General features: G+C 36.6%; 1 protein-coding gene across 1 annotated transcript; it reads right to left on the reverse strand.

The window, feature by feature from the left end:
• Positions 1-696: 696 nt before the first annotated feature.
• Positions 697-14,016, reverse strand: LOC104596214 (homeobox protein knotted-1-like 7). Its single transcript, XM_010257282.3, has 5 exons — positions 13,064-14,016; positions 12,823-12,943; positions 4,221-4,411; positions 3,967-4,098; positions 697-1,093 (listed from the first exon to the last, which is right to left on the reverse strand). Exons 1-5 carry the CDS (start codon positions 13,394-13,396, stop codon positions 953-955), a joined length of 918 nt encoding a protein of 305 aa, XP_010255584.1. The 5' UTR covers positions 13,397-14,016; the 3' UTR covers positions 697-952.
• Positions 14,017-20,928: the final 6,912 nt, after the last annotated feature.

A 20,928-nucleotide genomic window follows, 5' to 3' on the forward strand; every position in this document is an offset into this window, starting at 1 on the left:
ATCTTCCATATAACTTTTTCTCTTGTTCTTTAAACTGTTTTGTTGGAAAAACATGTATCTTTTTCTTTTAGCAATAATTTTGTAGTTACATAGTTGTCATGTAAATCATATTCAAAGAGCATCCTTTTTTACATTGCAAACTTCCACAAGGTAATTTGGCATATTTCACATAATAGATGAAGTAAACTGTATGCAATGATCTGCATTCAGCTTTGTTGAGGTCTATGTTTCTGGTTCTTTTTTATCCAGATGGTAACTTGTTTGAGGTGAAAATATGTCAAAGTTATCCATATGGCAACAAAAGAAAGGGTACAGATACAGGTGGTTGTCAATAAATACAAGGTGAAAACTTGTTCATCTGGAATCTGGAAAATCATCAATTTATGATTTTTTTTCACCATGCATTTTTTTTTTTGAAACTAAAAGAAATTTTTTAATTTTTAACATTAGAAAGGTAATGGGTTTGGTTACTGACTTCACTGCCATGAAATGCAGTAGCATTCTTAAAAATTTGTTCTCAGGGCCAAGTTCTATTTGCTCGCCTGTGACATGTATTATATAATTTCAACTATACTGTCCAGTGAGCACAAAAAAATCATATTTATTCTATAAAATGCAATTTGCATATTTCAGGTGTTATTATGTCCTTTTTTCTAATTTTCACAAAAGCAACAGCCATCAAATGGTAAAAGAATGTGTTGACAAAGATCTGGTTATGAAAACGTGATAGTGAAACAAAAACCTGCACCTATATGAATGGTGCATCATCAACTGCTTATATTACATACTTGAATTCAAAAGTTACCTAACTGCTACTCTGCTAAGACTTCTTTCCCTTTTGTCAGAGATGTTTGACTAGAACCAACTAATTTTGAACTTACATAGAAGACATTATCTCCATAAAGTATTTTCACTTACGGCTCATCTTTTGCAACAAATGAGATCAATGTGTCTACCTTTTGCGCTTGGATTTTAAAGTTGTCACTGATTGAGAATTGCTGTGCCAATTCCGTTTTCTTTGGTTGATGAACCAATTGTTAATTTGTTTTAGCTGTAAGCCTGTCTCCTCCACAAGTTTGGCCTTATCATCTTCCTGTAAATGTCATACAGGTACATGTGTAAACAATTAAACTGGGACTCTAATTACATAAAAGAGTAGAATCATTAGTCCTAATTTAACTGGATGGCAAAAAGCAGGCTTGTCAGTTCAGAGAAGTGCAGATTTTATGAGAAATACATTTTCATTTTAGTGTAAAAAAATGATGTTGTCTTTGCAACATATAATAAGATATACTTTTCCTGTGCCTTTGTGAGGAAAAGGCATTCCTCAGAAGTGTAGGTAAAATAAGAAAACACAGGTAGGTATTCTGCTTTCTGGTACTTGTTTGAACAGGTAGCTATTCGTATGGTTCTTTCGTCTCTGTTTTCTCAGTAAAATTTCACTGCCAAGTGAAATTTAAACTACTTGTTTTTGCTATGCATAGATGGTTCTTAGCTGACATAGTACTTCCTCTTTTTTTTTTTTTGATGAATAGACATAGTACTTCACTTCCTCTTGAAGGTTAACATCCTCAAAATTGATCAAAATAAGGTTAATATCCTCAAAGGTATGGACATCTCTCCAAAATGCTACATAGAATGGTGAATGGGATTAATTTCCAAATTGTATACTTCTTGCACTTAAGTGGCTACCAGACTGCTTAACAAAAAGAAGTGACTGCAAAACAACACTCGAGTAAATAGAAGTCTATCAACCTTGGGAACTAAACAATGCAGCACAAACAGCTCTGCAAAGTGTTTCCATACATGCTCCACACTAAATTAGAGTGAAGAAAAAATTGTTTTCACCTGCCCAGCTTTCTTAGGGATCTGATTAAACTAAAAACTGTTCCATTACTATTACTTATTGTCTTCCTAAATAATAAAAAGAAAATGTTAATGGGGCTTGCAAAGCTTGTCTGCTAGCTACTGATCATTGAGATTCTTCTAGGCCCCAATGTATGTTATAATCCCTTAACTTTGAAAATGTTTAAAACCACTTTCCTTTTCCAAATCAGAAAATGCATATGAATAGGGAAAACATTCACAAAGGGAAAAACTTTGGCATCATTTATCTTCATAGCATTTCAAATTATATAATTTCCAACCTTCACCTTATCCCTTTATTCCAGTCTTCATGCATGTCAAATTGCTGTTTTTCAAAGCCAATAACTTTAAGAAGGATAAGTCTATTGCTGTCCCAGTGTTGGTTCCTTGGCAGAAACTGTTGCCTACTCTTCCTCTCCTTCACAAATATTCAAACTCATGTCTTGAAAGTGTTTTCTTCAGTAATACTGAAGGATGAAGTAAGGAGTCTAGGCTCTTGAATCTAGAACCAACTGGGGTAAATCAAATAAGGGATCTAAGAATGTAAGTTCATATAAGAAGGATACAAGAATGAGTTAAAAGGTTATCTTATGGAGTTTGCAATTGCGTCTTCTTCCTATCATTCTTCTTTTTCTTTTTGCTCATCTCCTTCTCTCTCCTTTACTTGGCAGCTTTCTTCATTGTTTCTGAATTCTTTGTCACCATTCCCTTTGGGTTCCATTGCATGGTGAAGTTCCTAAATTTTTTGCTCTTTTTAGGGGTGTATAGCTCAAACTTCAGGATGTAATTGAATCTTAAGTTGCCAAGTGTTTGTTAGTTTCACCAATCAAAAGAAGTATTTATTAGATGCGATTCTGATCAAACTGCATCAACTCGTTCTACCATTGATTCTTAGTTGTTTGGCACTTGTTTAGAATTGTAATGCACCCAAAAACATAAGTTGCAGGAGGTCTTGGTAAGAAGAATATAAGGAGGATTTCAGAGGGAGTAGACAACATGAATTTCACTAGGGAATTAAGGACTTAGATTGGGGAAAGTTCTATATTTCTATGATTGGAGGCAGAAGGGGATTCATGGGTGGTTGTGGGGTGACTAAGTTTAATTGCATTGGGCCTTGGAAGCATAGACATGCCATAAGGAGAGGTAAAACTGCTGGATAGGGAGTTAAGAGCTACCTTTTAGATGGACTCAGAGGTCAGCCAATGGCATGGATGATACCTTGGCAAGAAGGGAATAGTAGTATCCAACTTTTTTATTTTCTTGGGGGTGTCTTCTTGAGGAGGAAACATGTAACGTAAATTAAGAGTCATAAACGGGTGTAAATAGGAGTAAGTAGCAGGGTTAGCCCATTATCAGGGATACCTAGCATATACTGATTGTACATCATTCTTTATCTAAACTTTAATAAAATTGATCAGTTACTGATAGAAAAAAACATGGACTCCACTAGGAAATTCTTGGAATAGAAGAACAACTAGCTTTTGAGGCTTCTATTTTGAGATCAATCTTCCATTTTTTTTTTCATGAAGCATATGTCTATACAACAAACTGGGTCAGCATTTTGGCACAACTCCAAGATCTTTGATCAATGACAAACTACTTGAAATGACAAAAAAAGATCATGAATAGCACATCCTTATTGGAGAGCAAGAGATCAAGAAGTAATGAAATTTTATAAATAACTAGAAAATGAGACTAATAGATTATGAAGATATCAACAACCTAAGAGGATCCCCTTGCTGATAGACTTGATAATAATAAAAAAAAAAACACTAGAGAAACGTCCAGGAGGATCGATCTTCTTTCAGACTATGTTTTGGTTTTCATTTGGCATATAATATTTTAGAATATTTCAGTTATTGTTTATGATTGTCATCTTTCACTAGACATTGACTTCTTTGACAAGTAAAAAATCATGCCCTCGACAAACTTATATTATAACAATGAAAACTAAAGAACTTAGGAAGCTTTTATTGCTTTTTCCACATGTAATACATTTGAAAGAAAAAGAAATAGAAGTGAAATAAGCCACAGCACAGTATTGTAAATTATATTTATGAGTATGCTAAGAATTTGAAACAAAAAGTTGCAATTGCTTACTGTAGGGTAGGGCCACTTTGAGTGTTGTTGCCACCAATTTTTCAAGATCGTAGTTGTATCACCAGGCAATTTCCCTGCCCTTCTTTTTCTTAAGATTTCCTCTCTTACATCTTCAATTCTTGACCTAAAGCCCTGAAAGGCAGGAAATATGACACATCAGCTTGCTGTTTTGTTGGTCATGTCTACTAAAAGAATTGGGAGCTTCAGAAAAACGAAAGAATTGGGAGATTTCCAGCAACTATCAAGTACTTTACCTGCTTCAGCTCTATCTTCAACTCCTGCCTAACCCTCTCCATCAGAGATCTTTCAGATTCAGTTGGAAGCAGTGGACCAAATGACATCATGTCATGCCCATCAGAACCTGGTTGATCTAATGCAGAATCCATCTGTAGTTCATCTTCATCATCGGACATTGTAGCACCTGTTCCTTCCCCAAGAGTTACTCCTGGAATAATGAGCAGATGTGACTGTCAAATCTTGTACATAGAATTAAATGGTAAACCAAGCTGCCACTGTAACTTGTGAACAGTCATGGATGGGAAAATGTTACATTGAAGATTGAACTCATGGATCAAAATTTCATCACAGCCGATAGGTATCGTATCAGAGCTGTGGTTCAGAGGGTAGACCGGCCTTAAACTGGCCCCTCTGAACCAGTTTTGGAAAAAAAAAACACAAAAAACAGTACCGGTACAGGCCAATACGCCAGTAGTATCAATATTTTGAACCTTGATTGAACTATTAATTTCCTACATCCATTTTAATTATGCTCTCTTTATACCAGTTTAATTTAAGCTTTCCCTTATAGATATGTCTAATGCAAAAGCAACACAAGGCAGTTCAGAGTAGATTTCATGACAGTTGCCTAGAAAAGACATGGGATCTTAAAATATCTAATGCAAAAGCAACACAAGCTTTCCCTTATAGATATTTTTCTTGTTTCTTTTTTTTCTTCTTGTTTCTTCCACTGCCTCAAGTGATTGTGGTTAACACCAAGACTGCATGTCAAATTTATACACAGTTTTGAACAACAGAATACTTTCTGCCAAAAAAAATGTTCGAGTTTAAACAACTAACCAGAACTGAAAAAGACATGGGATCTTAAAATGCAAATGTGTAGGCCATAAGGAGCTAAAATAATGGAATGCAGACTATGTACTGTGAAGCTTATATAAACTCTAGGAAACCATATAAAAGATGAAGTAAATTTAGATAATGATAAAATGGATAGAAACTGATCTAGAAGTAAATATACAACCACAGACAATCAATTGAAATATAACATGGCCAGAGTGGCAGCTCTTGGTCTATGGTTCTACGCTTCTGTGCATTCCAAGAGTTCATGACTATTACCAATCTTTAATGAAAAAAACTCTTCACTTTGGTCAAAATCAGTATAACCTACGGTCTGGTTTGAGATAAAAAAAAAAAAATCATGATCTTCATCATTATCATCTGATTTGACTTTATCTTGACCATAACTTTCAGTCATAAATGTAACTGCATCGTTTTTCTTAATTATCATCTGTTTCTTCGTCTGATTCTACAACTTGGACTTAAATCATTCAAAGCCTCAAGTTCTCTAATTCTCAGCAATCAAATAGGATGCGATTACAAGAAGGTGCTTTTTACCATTGATTCAAACAGCATTCTCAGAAGAATTTTCAAGGGACCTACATAGATAAAATTCTTATTGCATAATTATTTGGATGGAAGTAATTTGGGAAGATATAGAAGAATGATACATGGATCAAAGTAGCTCCTAGTATCTAATCATTTTTAGCCACATAGAGAATGGTGTGACAAACCATGTCATCCATCCAAAAGGTTGGTCCATCTCCAATGATGTCATCTAATTGAGCTCTGTTATGCCATTTGTATATGGAATGGGGTGAGTTAGGACATAACAGCCCAAGTCCAATATATCTCATTTCAAGGAGCACAATTTTTGTCACTGATACACGAAATCCTTAGTGTTTTGGGTACCTTACTTTCTCTCAAAAATGTAGGCTAGGCCTAACTTAACAATCTTTCTAGCCTACCACAATTTAAGAAATAAAGAAAGAACCATGTATAATTTAAATCCTGTTTATTTCTTATCTTTCATGTAAAGAAAGAAAAAGATTTTATTTTATTTTATTTTGTTTTCTGGCCGCTAGGTTGTGCTCCGATGCATCAAGAAACATTTTATCACCTGTGGTGTTCCAATTTCTCAAATTCGTTTCAACAAGCTAAAGCTGTCCAGAACACCTGATGGCCCATCAAGTTTGGTTCAAAAATAAATAAGATAACCCTTATCCTTTACATTAACGCTATGTTTGGTTTGAAGGAAAAGGTAGGGAAAGGAAAGGAAAGACAGGGAAATCTATAAAAGGTTTCTCTACCTTTCCCTGCATTTTCCTTCAAACCAAACATAGACCAAGAAAAAAGTCTATTTTGGTTCAAAACATCAAGAGCCATCCCTTGAGTTTTTCTTATACATTAACATGGAAACATTTCAAAAGTGTTAACTGGTAAATAACGAATTCAAAAGTTTGACTGGGGCTAACAATTAAAGAAAATGGCCGGGGCCATTTTTAGACTTTAACACATTATTAGGATTTAGGAAGATCCAGCCCATTTCCAACCTTGGTCTAGCAAAAACAAAAAGCTTAAAACAAAACATAATTAAAAGCTTGTTGCAACCATTGTTGCCCCTTGCTGGTTATTGGCATGATCTTTAATTAATAGCCTTCAGAATTCAAAGAACCTAATAGTGGAATTGACACTGGGTTAGTAACTAACGCAAATAGATACAAGGGAATGTGTAGGAATGGCAACGGGGCGGGGACGGGGAGCCTCTCCCCATTCCTGTTCCTGTGAAAATCCCCATTCCCATTCCCATCCCCATCCCTGTCCCTGCTAACGGGGACAAGGTTATTTCCATTCCCGTCTCTACGGGATTCCCATTCCCCGTAATTTTTTATAATGTTAATCATTTTGTTTTTATTTTTTATTTTATTTAAAAAAATAAAAATGAAATAATTAAAATTTATAACCTATTAGAAATGATTCAAACATGTTGAACCATATTTTTAAAAATATTAATATATAGACATATGTGTACATATATAACGTATGCATACATATATATTAGTGGGGATCCCACAGGGCGGGGAGTGTTCTCCCCGTCCCTACTAATGAGGATGAAAATTTCTCCATCCCTACTAATGAGGATGAAAATTTCCCCATCCCTATCCCCACGTGGGGAAAATCATCCCCATTCGGGGCGGATCCCCACGGGGATTGGGGGAATGGGGCAGATCCTCACGGGGGAAAATCAACCTTTTAAGCTGAGGTTGAATGTTTTTATTTTTTTGTAGGAAAAAAAAAAAAGAATCATCCATGCTATACCAATTCCTCAACATTGTTCCTCACACATACAAAAGATGTCATTTGAGCACAATAAGTCCTTAAATCAGCGCAAATTATAAACTAAAGGTTAAAATGTAAGGAGGGAACTTTTCTTCCCTATAGAATCACTGTCTACAACTCTTGAAATTAAAGTTTACTATCAATATGTTCAGTCAATTCTTATTATGCTTCTACCAGGGATGAGCAAATGGGTAGGTTCTACCCAGAATCAAATGGAACGACCTCAAATTGGCCTTGAACCGATCTATCCAATCTGTTATAGGTACAGTCTGGTTCCAAAAATTATTGAAACTGGCCCCAACCCAGGTTGGTTTCAAGGTCTAGGGGTTTACCGTGCCTGAACCAACTTGATGAATTGACCTTAATTGGCCTCGGTGGAACCTGCCTTAGAACTGAACTTGCCTTGAAATAAATCCCAAAATACTTTTGGGGATGTGAAGATTTGAACCAAAAAACTCATAGTTACAAAGGCCATGGTTTCACCTAACCATTGAGTTAAGTTATTTGATCATTTGTTTTCATGTTAATGTTTGAATGTGTGCAATAAGTAATGTAAAAAGTAATATTTACAAAATTTAAATTTAAATTATAAGTTTTAAACCATATAATGATAATCTATGCATTAAGTTTCTCAATTTAATCAATGAAGTTAATATAAGTTTTAAACAATATATTATATTTATTAAAAATCAAGTTTTCAATGAGCATGTTTCTTTTTCTTTTCTTTTTTCTTTAGGGGAGGAGGGAGTAAAGAAAGAATAGGTTCCATGGGGGGTAGACCCTGGAATTGACCCCAGAACCACCAAGGCCAGAACCGACCTTCACAGGATAAGTTCCAGTTCCAAAAACCTAGAACTGACCCCTACAAGGTAGGTTCCAGGTTCTGCCATGGAACCGAACTGACCCATGCTCACCCCTGGTTTCTACCCTTCCATTCTTGGAACTAAACTAGTAAAATAGGTCTGTTGACCAAATTTTAGTTATAAAAATATGGGTAGATTTTGTTCTTTCCAACACAGCAGACCTGCAACACATATTCTCCCCTATGATATTCTTGTTTACATCTCTAACAATCTGATATTTATTTTCATAAACTTGACTTCAAGAAAATTGTAATTTTATGGAAAAAATAAAGCTTTTCAAAAGACCATTAAGTCTTGTTTTTTAATAGCTTTTATCCTTGAATAAACATCATTTTAAATGGAAAGTGACAGAAGATATGGTGCTATCTAAAAATTGTTAAATTTGACTATTCCGATAATTATTATTTAATAATAGAATTATATTTATATAAAATGAAATTTGGATATATATATATATATATATAGGCATAAATAAGAAAATTGAAAGCGAGAAAGTGCCTCTCGAGCCTATGTTTCTTCATGGGAGAGAATGTAAGTTTCCAAAAGAAAAAAAAAAAAAAGCAGTCCTCGTTCTTTGCTTTCCAAAACCATCTATTTTTCATTCCCAAAATTAAGGAAAAATAATTCTTTATTAGGAATAACCTGTTCTGACATTTTTGCAATGTAACCATAATTTTCATCAACAAATATGCAATAAAGAGTTATTCTAATCATCCTTAAAGGTCGGACTTGCATGCACTTAATTTTTATGAAGCAGAAATGTTAAATTGCTCTTTATATTCATGAAAATATTCTTATGTATGGAAAAGATGTTGTATGAACTATGAACTCAAAAGGCTATGAATTTGGCATGTTAAAAGGCAAAATTTTCCCCTCCTAAAATCAAAACAAGGAACAACTTGTTTCTAAGGAGAAATATGATCTCTTGTCTTCCAAGCATATTATTTTGCCAAGGAATTATTGTCACAAGGAAACGCCAGAATCATTCTAAAGTGATCCTTAGCTTGTCCAAGGAAAACTTCTTTAATTTCCTGATGTAATCACCTTAGGAATATAGATACATATATACACATGTTTGTGCATACAGATATATATGATCATTTTGAGGGATGACATGGCCAATAGGGTCAAGTTTCCATGTAATAAGTTGCATTTGACAAGTTTTCAGTGCTCTAGTCCAGATAAGCCCTATAAACTATTATTGGATTTCTCTTGCCATAATACATGATATTTAAGTTAAATGTACATTTGTAGATTGATAACTATAAACATATATTTCAAAGTCATTGAATGAGTAAATAGAAAGAACCCAAAGACTCAATAGAATAGGACAAATGCTCATCGATGGCCCCTGACAAATTCTACAAAAATGATGCTCAGCTCAATAATAAAATACCCAATACAACCGTCTTTAAGACAACTCATACTAAACTATCAATAGATGGGCTGAAAGATCTTGGAACAAATGCAGCAATAGGTCCATTCTTTGTATATTATCCATCTATCTATCTACCTCCTCCCCCCCCCCCTTCTCTGTATGTATGTATTGCTAAAGGGAATATTGTATGTAGAAGGGGTTATTGGATGGATTGAAAACTACTACATAAGAATCAGGTACGTTTGTTTACCAAAAGTAAAAAAATTAAAAAAAAAACAGGTAATTAACTAAGTTTGCAAACAAGTAAAAACTAGTCTAGCTACCGAACTCCAATGCTGAAGATTCTGGATCTATTCACTTAAAAATCCATCTAACCAATATGAATAATTTATACTACTAAATAACTTTAAAATACTTGCTGAAAATAGTAGGAATAATCATAGTTTACAATCTCCAGTTTCTTACAATTTAAACAAACAATAACAAGAGATCGGCTTCAGTGCTTACAAGACTGCTCACACCATTCGCGCAGCCCCTTACAGCCTTGTATTGAGAATATCTCCGTATTTGTCTGCTTTTTTGTTCATGGGAAGATATTCTCAAGGGACTGTGCAAACAATGTGAACACGGTCTTGTGAGGACCAAATCCGAAATGGGTTCCTTGTACTTTGGCTGTTAGGCCTAAGATCCTGAAGGAAGTTGGGTAGTATGATTTTTTTAGTTGAATGAGTTAACTCACAATCATTTCTGTTGTTTGTATTTTTGCAATACATAAAAACATAATGCTGTAAGAGTGTACTTGTAATCCATATCATATATGTCAAGATGAATATTTTATTGAAAAATGGTTTATCCCTTCATATAAGAGCTATATATCCAGATGTTTGGGAGTGGGAGGGATGAACTGGATACAGACCTAAGGGTTACCCAGATGTTAACGAGTTAACCTTTGGCATTGTTCTGAAAGACATAAAGGGCTTATTGTATTTTAGCCATTTCCTCTAGATGGGCGAATGTTTTATCCCTTCCTAAGGGCTATCCATATATGTTAAGGAGTGGCTTTTAGTCTTTGATCTTGGTCCTAAATGCATTTTGGTTATTACTAATTAAGAACATTATTTACCAACTAGCAATGAAGCTAAAAGCTAGAATAAAAATAATAAGAAATTTGAAGAGTTGGAGTTCGGAGATACTTGTAGATAAAGAAATTTACATGCTAAATGTCATGAATGATGCACATTTTCTATTGGTTAATAATTATGTCATAAGATCTAAATCAATCAGCCAAACCTATTATTTTATGCCTAATGGTTTATCTAGTACATATAGAACTAGAAGTTAGCACTACAATTAAGTGCACGTATATATGATTGGATGTAAATAATGAATATGTAAGAATTGAGTCTTCTATCAATAGTTGGATTTCCTCTCTTCTATGAAATTAGTGGTTTCAGGGTGACGGATGAAGAGAGGAAATCCAACTATTGATAGAAGACTCAATTCTTACATATTCATTGTTTACATCCAATCATATATATATATTGGGAATTGAATAATAGTGGTTTGTTAGTTGAAGATTCTGTTGGATAAATTATAGCTAGTCGACAACTGTTGTTTTATAATCTTAGAGAAGGTAAAGATTTGTTGCAATTGAAATTTCATATTTTTCAAACTAGCTATATATATCAAATAAAGTGTTCATGTTCAGATAATTTCATCATCATTCTCCCCAACCGTCAATATTCTTTTGTTTTCTCCTTTTTTTTTAATTTATCCAACCGTCATTATTCTTATTCTGCCTCAGTTTTACAACTTGAAAAAGCTTTTGCTAATTTTTTTTTTTTTTCTCTTCGCAAGAGTTGGAAAAAAATAGTGTGTGGTATAGTGGCATGGGAAATTGCCAAAGTAATAACTAATCCAGTTTGTTCACAATACAAATTAATCTCTAGTCAAAGGAAGCCTTCAATTTCAAAAGATGGATGCATACTTGTTTTGTTTTTGGTAGAATAAAAAGCTCATCATTTGAGCGTTATATTTCACTTTCTACTGTCTTGTTAGCTTGGAGTTGTGGCTCAAAAAGGAAATACTGAGTACACCTATGGTTATAGAAAATGAGCATCCCTCCATAAGAAAAGAGACCACCCCAAACCAAATGGAGGGGATTTTCAAGGGGAAAAAGAATTTTTCCTCAGATTTATGTGTGAAATTTTATTTATACATGCATGGAACTTTTAACAGTTGAAAAAATTCCCTTTATATATGAAATAATCGTTTGCAACCAAATAATGTAATGGGAAGACTTGACGTTTGTTGGTCTGATCAAAAGTGTTCGATCTACCTTGATATTATCAGTCAATGTTTGGGGAATCTCATTCAACATTTCCTGCCCAGAACTTTTTGATTATTTTGCCTTCTTTCTGGCATGTGATATGCATCTGCCGAAAGGAATTGCACTAATTCTATCCGCAAGTCCAGACCTTAAAACCAGTCTAAGAAGCTGCCACCTGCATTAACTAGTACTTACTAGCTTTCCGTACCAAAATCCCAAAAAAATGAACACGGTTATTATTATTATTATACATCATTCACTTTCCATATTTGTGAACTTTTTTACATGAATATCCATGTAATGGCAGCTGATTATCTCATAACTTTGTAGCACTAAATAAGAAAGATATTAAAAAAATAATATTTGAAATATAAAGTTATCAACAACTTTGGTTGTTTCCCAAGCACTCCAGTACATGTCCAAAGATTCCAAACTCAGCAAATCAAGAGGAATGTAAGCAAGAAGGTTCATGGGTTATCTAACAAAACAAATAAAAAACAATCAGAATACAAGTACCCTCTAGAAAGGCTAAATATTCAAATGAAACATCACCGGCTGTTGTCATTCTTTGTTCCCTCCCTCCATCACCCAACTAACTAAACCTCTCCTAACTATAAACTATTTCCTCCGTGGTCCCACTCCACCCACCTCTCTCCCACGGAAACACAGACTTACAAGTAACCCATATAGCTTTCCCCCTTATCTTTCCACCCACCAAATCCATCCAACATTAAAAGAACAAACAGATTAAACAAGAAAACAGCAACTAAAAAAAAAAGAACCCATCAGACTTCTTTATCTCTAAAATTAAACTTCTAATAATATTATGAGACAGAAAGACAGAGACCCTGAGAGTGAGAGAGAGGGCATACCGGTGAGAGCTTGGAAGGACTGTTCTATTTCACGGCAAGCCATAACAGCTTCGACGGCATGGACCCGAACATGGTTTTGGAGCTGTTCTTTGAATGAACACAAAACTAACAAATATTGAGCCTGTAAATAATACCAGATGAAACCGTGTTAAGGGTAAGGGGAGATTAGGGGGGAGAGTAAAAAATAACAGTTGAATATGAAGAAAAGGAAACTGGAATATCACTTTCGAGAATAACCTACCAAGAAGTTGTCAAGCTCCTGTCTCTCGTGGGGAGAGAGGACATGGTGTTGCTGTTGATGTCGGGAAGCATAGGATCGAAGGATATGGTGAGACTGAGCGAGCTGTGCATCGATGAGAGGTAAGTGATCGATTGGTGTAGCAACGCGGAGACACCCGACATGAGCGGCTAATAGCTGCTCATAGAGAGGATGTGTAGCGATCTCGGCCTTGAGCTGCCGCTGTTGATCGGCGGGAACAGCTACCGAGACCGACACAGAAACGTCGTCGTGTAACCCACCAATGCTTCCACCACCAACCCCATGACCCAACATTCCTAAACCCGGTTGTTGCATTAGTAGAAGCCCAAGCTCAAACCCAGCAATCTGCTGTGTATGGGGAGTATGGAGCTTTTCTTTGTACAAAAGCTGTGTAATGCAACAGCTGAAAGGGAAACAAAGGGAGAAGGAAAAAGGGTTGGAAGGGACTGAGAAAATATTATTACGAAAGCTAAAAGGAAAGATGGGTTTGAAGGACCACAGCCCTTTATACTTGAGCGTGAGTGGGGAGAAAAAGCAGGCAGTTTTCTCGTTATTGGCGATCTCACCAGAGACCCTGTATTGGGATCCGAGCACACGACTTTCTGTACAACCTCTGGACTCTGGACACTTATACAGTGGAGAGAGAGAGAGAGGGCTTGATTGAATTGGGTTCTCAATTTTTTTATTGTTTTTGTTTCGTCTCAGAACTCAGGACACAGATCAAACCTGACGCAAACCAACACAAGATAGAGAGAGAGAGGGGGGGGGGGGCTGGGAAAAGGAGGAAGAGGGGGAGGTCTAGGAGAAGAACAAAAGGGTGAGAGAAAGAGAAACTAGAATGAAGCTGAATGATTATTAGTAAGAAGAAAGAAGATGAGTCGAGCTAAGCAGACAAGGCTGTCCCCATTCTCAGTCCTGACATTTTGATTGCTTCCTATATATTTCCTTCTTTTTCTTTATAGGATCTGGTGCTGGGTATCTCTTAACCTTAACCCAACCTATGCTTAGCTACACGCCTCTTTAATTGATCAGGCCTTCGTAAGTCTATGTGGGTCTCTCTCTTTCTCTTCCTTTTATTTATTTTACATCTATTATCAACAGTCGGCTCATTACCAAACAAGAAAGAAGAAAAATGAGAGTCGGCTGAGGGTTGAGCTATCTCTCTTTGGCTGGCGTATGATGCTTCTCTCTCTCTCTCAAAGTCTGAAATTTTGATATCTCAAGGAAAGCAATAGGAAATATCGTTTGTTGGAACTTATTAAATGACTCACCACCAACTTTATACCTTCCGACGTGGCTGGGATGGGACCCAGTTGTGCGAATGATCCAAACCATTTGATACATCACATTTAAAAAGTCGTGGCAGGATTAAGAGCAAACGGTTAAAAGGAATAAGGACTGGTTGAATATTAGATCCTTGCAGTCCCTGCACGTGCACAATGTGCATTTTGGTACTTTTCTTCCTTCCAGTTGGTGGGCCCATACCACACCTAAAATTGTTTAATTTGAGGCGTAAACAAACCTTTATTAAAGAATAAAGATAGAATTTACACTTTTTTTTTTGTTTATTTTATTTTCTTCTTCTTTGTTTTAATCCTTTTGTTCTAACATCTAACTTCTACGTGGAGTTGCGGTACAAGCAAGGAAGCATTTATTCATATTTATTATAAATATATAAAAAACACAAAGGAAAGGATCATCTAGAATCTCCAACAAATCACCAGAAAGGTGGTTGAGTACCCAACAAGCAAGATCCAGTGTATTACTCGATCATAATACTGCACCTCCCATGAGCTCGGATCTGCTGACTACACCCTGTGCACAATCGGATGTGCGGCTGTAAAGCCTTGTGGACACCCCTCGACCGGGCCCCCGCCCCAGAATTTAAAAAAATAAAAAACTTTGATTTATTTTATAAGGCCCTGTTTGGTTCGCAGGAATAGGGTATGGAATCGGAACCAAAATGAATTATTCCGATCTCAATTGGCAACTGTTTGGTTGGGTGGAATCAAAATCTCATTTTCATTATTGCTAGAATGGCATTCCCCCGTTTGAGGGAATGGCTATTCCCTGCCCTTCTCTTGGGAATGAAATTCTATCTAGGAATGGCAACGGGGCGGGTTCGAAGTGAGGATTACAATCCCCATCCCCGACCCTGACCCCCAAATCACCCCCCATCCCCATCCCCGATCCCCGATGGGGAAAGGAATCCCCCCTCCATCCCCGACCTCAACGGGGATGAATTCCCCATCGGAGACCCGAATCCCCAAATTCCCCATCTATTACACCAAACCTTCCCTTCCCATTGAAGCTCACCATCATCCTTGAGTTCCCATTCAAGTTTCTCCCTTTGGGTTCGGCTCATACTCTCAGCATTTCATTTGGGTTCGATTGACTGAGAGTATGAAAGACTGAAACTAAGAGAGAGAGAGAGAAGACTGTTGCGAGAGTTTAGGTCGACGATGAGAGAGAGTCCGAAGGGTAATGGCGGTCGGCGACGTTGATGAAGGTTGAAGGAAGATCTTTGTTCTTTGAGTATCTCTTCTCTCAGTTCTCTGGTCTCTGTCGAGACTCAAGTATCTCTTCCTCCCCTCTGTTCGATGTCCGACGGGCGAGTGGGCAGTGGTGACAGTCAATGACGACAGTTGGTGGTCGGTGAATTGGCGACGAAGACGAAGGTAGGGTTTATTGGTTCAATCGCCTCTCTTGTCTCTTCTCTCTGTTGAAGACTCAGTCAAATTTTAGAATTTTAGTCGAAGGGTTTTCTTCGAGTGTTTATGTTTTACTGTTTTACAAATAAATTAATAATTATTATAATTATATAATATAATATATATATGTATATATATATATATTATACAATTATAATATTAATCGGGGGCAGGGCGGGGCGGGGCGGGGATTGCAATCCCCATCCCCGTCCCCGAACCCAATCGAGGATTCAAGGACCGCCCCATCCCCGACCTCGACCCTGCCAAAGTGTCCCCCATATGCAACCCATTAGGTCGGGGAGCCCGAGTACCCGTCGGGGATGGGGAAAATTGCCACCTCTAATTCTATCCCTAGTGATTTTAATTTTCATTTTCATTCCTATCTGAACCAAACAGACTATAAGAATAGACCATTCCTATTCCAATTCTAAAGGATTTTGGTTCTGAATCCGATTGCGAACCAAAAAGACCCTAAAATGCAGTAAGAAGCTTTATACAAATGGATATCCGAAGTCCGCTCCTATTCTATCATATTCGAATATTCCTATTTCGAATCTTTGGATTGGATAATAGGATTCAAACAGAAATCGGATCAAATTTGGATCAATCCCCTATTCGATCCAATATATATGTTATTTATATTGTATTTTTGTAAATTTGTTATATTATTTATTTTTTCATAAAAATATGTATATATGTGATTAAAATAATTGAAAAGATACCTGCATTTTTGTTTTCCTTTATTTAAGTTGTTATATTTTGTTTTTCTTTTAATAATTTATTTAAAAATAAATAAATTGACCAGATCATATCCGACTTCCTTGTCGGATTTGAATTCAATTCAATGTTTGTGAGATCTAATCAGATCAGGTCTACTGTTTTCACATCGAACTGGATTCAAGTATACCCTAATTCAAATCCGATCCAATTCGTTTGCATCCCTAAGCTCATAGATATTAGGGCTAAATCGGAATTGAAATTGAAATGGTCTATTCCTATAGTCTAATTGGTTCATGTAGGAATTAGAATCAGCTAGAATGAGATTTCATTATCAAGGGAGAGAGAGGGAATGCTCATTCCCTCAAATTGGGGAGTGCCATTCTACTAGGAATGAGAATGAGATTCTAATCCCACCCAACCAAACAATTGGAATTGGAATTAAAATGGCCCAATCTAATTCTTATTCCAAACCTCCATTCTCACGAACCAAATAGACCATGAGATTCTCAATCATGTAAAAGTAGTAAGAAATTATTTAAATAATGCTCATAATTTAACAATAAATATGATTTTAAACAAAATGAAATAGTGAAATAGAATTCATATATCTGATTCTATATAATTAGGACATGGCTAATATGATGATGATGATGATTAACTATAAATCACACGTGAAATAAAATGGTTGTTGATGAAATCAATTTGATATGAGATAAGAATAGAGGTGTAAAGTGGGCCATGCCGAGCCGTCACGGCGTGGCCCGTGAGCAGCCCGCCCTAAAGGTGGGCCGTGTCATGCTGGCCTGTGGGCTGCCATGGGCCGTGCCATCCTCCCCAGTGGAAATTTTGGGGGTCGGCTCGGCACGGCCCATAACCCAGGTCCAAGCGGGCCTGTGTCGTGCTGTCCCGACACGCGGTCCTGGCCCGGGCCGAGCTGTAGGCCGTGTCGTGGGCTTGGACCGTGCCAGGTTGGGAGGGGTATTTTTGTCATTGTAAAGTTATTTATAACTTCACTCAAAATGCCCCCTAAACTAGTTGTTATATAGTTGTTGGGGGGTCATTTATGTCATTTTTTTCAAGTCCCCATAAGCAAAATGCAGAAATACCCCCCTAATATGGCTGTTTATAGTTGTTGGGTGGGGGGAGGGGAGTATTTCTGTAAACCCCCCCCCCCAAAAGTTGGGCCCAACGGTTATATTCTCGGGCGGGCCGAGCGTGGCCCATTACGAGCCTGGAAAGCCATGCCATACCGGCCCGTAGCGAGCTATAGTTCGTGCCATGCCGGCATGCGGGCTACAGGCGGCATGACACGTACTATCGTGCCATGCCATGTCAGCCCATGGGCCTTGAATCCCTGGCCCAACATAGCACGAACCTCCATGTCGAGCTTGGCATGGCCCATTAGCCGTCATGCCAGGCTGAGCCAGGCTGGTCCAAATGCGGCCCGGCCCGATTTAGACCTATAGATAGGAATCTATATTTTTATTACTATGGCCCAACTTAATAAATTATTAAGGTGGTTGTAACCCCACAACCCCCTCTTGTATTGGTATACATGCCACCTTATGACCTCAGCTCCTATGAAATGAGAGGCTTAGATGTTTCTATAATCTATATCCTATAGAATGAACAGTAGTGATCCGATACATTAGTAATCTAGTATAACACAAAAAATTATTATGAGGCCCTCTACGTTCCTTGCACATGGAAGGTGTAAGTTTCAGAAGATTTTTTCGTTTTGAAAATTAATACAACATAATCATTTTTTTTTCTTTTAAAAAAGTTACCAAATGCTAACTCAGTTTGTTGGACAAGACATGTGGCAGGTGACAGGGCTTTAGACTGCATTTATAGCCCCACACCCCAAAGCTTTTGCCTGAAGACAAATACAGACTACGGACATAATTTTAGTGAAATAGAATGATGAGCATATTCAATTAATCAAGTATAGCTAATGGCTTAGCTTAAAACTAGAAATTAGGGAGGGTAATTTTTCCTATTCTTCGATTCATGTAGGGATTCACTCCGAATAGGGCAGAGATGGGGATGATTTCCCTCATAGAGACAGAGATGGGGAAATTTTTATCCCATAATTAGCAGGGATGGGGTAGGGACAAGGAGAGCACTCCCCACTCCAGGGGACCTTGATCCCGGACCCGTGTGATTCCCATTAATATATACATATATATATATATATATATATATATATATATATATATATATATATATATATATATATATATACGTTATATATGGTTGAATATGTTTAAATTTTTTTTAATAGGATTATAAATTTTAATTATTTTATTTTTATTTTTTTTAAATAAAATAAAATAAAAAGTAAAATGATTAACATTATAAAAAATTACGGGGAATAAGGATCCCCACGGGGATGGGAATCCTCGTGGGGACAGAGATGGGAATAACCTTGTCTCCATTAGCGGAGACAGGGATGGAGATTTTTGTAGAAACAGGATGGAGAGAGACTTCCCGTCCCCTCTCCGCCCCATTGCCATATTCCTACTAGAAATAGTGTTTGAGAGGCTGGGGCTGGATGGCTTTTACTGCTTTCACCAAACATAGTTGTTCAGCTTTCCATGCATTTAGATCCATGGAAGTCGAAGATCTATCACAGGAAAGCCCTTCCCAATGGGTATTAAATTAGATTAACTCAAACAGTGATAGAGGTTATAGGGGAGGATGCGTTTGAAAGGAAGAAGAGAAAAGCCATATTGATATTTAGCTTTCAGGAATATGGTTAGATAACTCCAAGAGGATCCGATCCTTTAATAATTGTTGAGAAACAATGGTGGTGCCATTAGCCACGGTTGTCCTCGGAATACTAATTATCGTGTAAAAAGGAAGAACGAGCTTGACATATTTTGTCAATTTTGATTCATTCTAAAATTCGAATGGGCCAAACAACTTTGGTCCTCTTGGGTATTATGCCCACCAGCTTTTTTCTTCACTGTCTTAATCATGATTGATTCTCCTCAATGAAATTTATTGTGGAATCACTTAAAAGGTGTAAGGTTCTGTCTTCTTCATATCAAACTCCAAATCTAGGAATTTGATTTGTTTTTTTTTTTTCCTTTTGTTGGACAGTTAAAAGGGATTTTCACTTGCATCTCAAAAAGGTGATGATTTGGGCCCTTTTTTTTTGGGTAAATGGTACACACCCCTAATAATAGTAAAAAAAATATAGTCCTTTTAAGCAAAAAAAAAAAAAATGTAAGTATCCAAATGTTTCAGTTATCATTTTCTTATTTTCTGTACGTCTGTGTGCCCCCACAGTTGAGATATTGGGTATGGCCAAAATACGACATCAGCAAAATCTTATTGTTTTTTGCTGACATGGCAATTATTTTTGTCTTGAAAAGAAAATTCATAAATATTGGCGAGCACCCCATAAAATGATTCATTTATATCCTACTGTAACCATGATTTTCAAGGCCACGGGACGATCGGACTGGAAAATTTGGGAACTGGTTAAGTAATCAGTTCCGTTTCATTTTAAAATTGTTTTTTGGTCAAAAACTATTGATTTGATCAGCGATCCACTGATCTGGGCTGTCAACCTGTATAATAATTTTTGTACATTTTTTTTAATTTTTTTAAGTCAAAACGGACTGTCCATTCGAACTGAATGATCAGACTGTTCAATACGAGAACCAGTTCCCGTAAGGGTTCTTTATCCAGTCCGGTTTGCTGTAACCATCACCGTAGCATTTTCTTGTGACCGACAATAAAACATGGACTAAAAGTTTTAAATTGAAAATATTGGGAGGTCTGCTTTTTAAATTCAAAATTTGCTGTGGTGATGGCCGCAGCATAAGTAAACTCATTCAAAACACATCCCTTACTATTATGGTATCCGCATTGACATGTAGGCAACATTTGGCAAGAGAATGGGTGCAAAAGGTATGTGTGGATGTAAATACAAATTTTGTAGAATACAAAAGGCATATGCATTGATGTAAATGCAATTTTGCACAAAAGTACAAATTCAGACTCGATTTGGTTTTGCATTGATAAACTATGTATTGTGTTTGGTTGTAATGAGTACAAAAAACGAATTTCAAGGCTGGAATCTACCTGTTTTACAATGACCAACTTCGAGTCATGTTTTGAATGCAAAAAAAATGTCAAGTAAAACAAAATTTCTTTCATTTTCAATATACAAAGACCTATTCTTATCAAACAACTGCAAAAATAAACTGAACCAGAGTACAAAATCCTTTCGATTCTGCACTTGCACTATCACCATATATATGCAACTGTAGTGAAAACAGTTGGTGACTATAGCTTGTATGTTTTCTTTTGAGGAATGCTAGTAAACAACGAGTTTATGCAACTCTTAGATACAAAGTGCTTCTCCCCACAGACCACAGACAGGATGGGATGCATGTCAAAATT

This window comes from Nelumbo nucifera, chromosome 1 (genome assembly GCF_055504915.1).
Source record: "Nelumbo nucifera cultivar China Antique chromosome 1, China Antique-T2T, whole genome shotgun sequence".
In the NCBI taxonomy this organism is placed as follows: domain Eukaryota; kingdom Viridiplantae; phylum Streptophyta; class Magnoliopsida; order Proteales; family Nelumbonaceae; genus Nelumbo; species Nelumbo nucifera.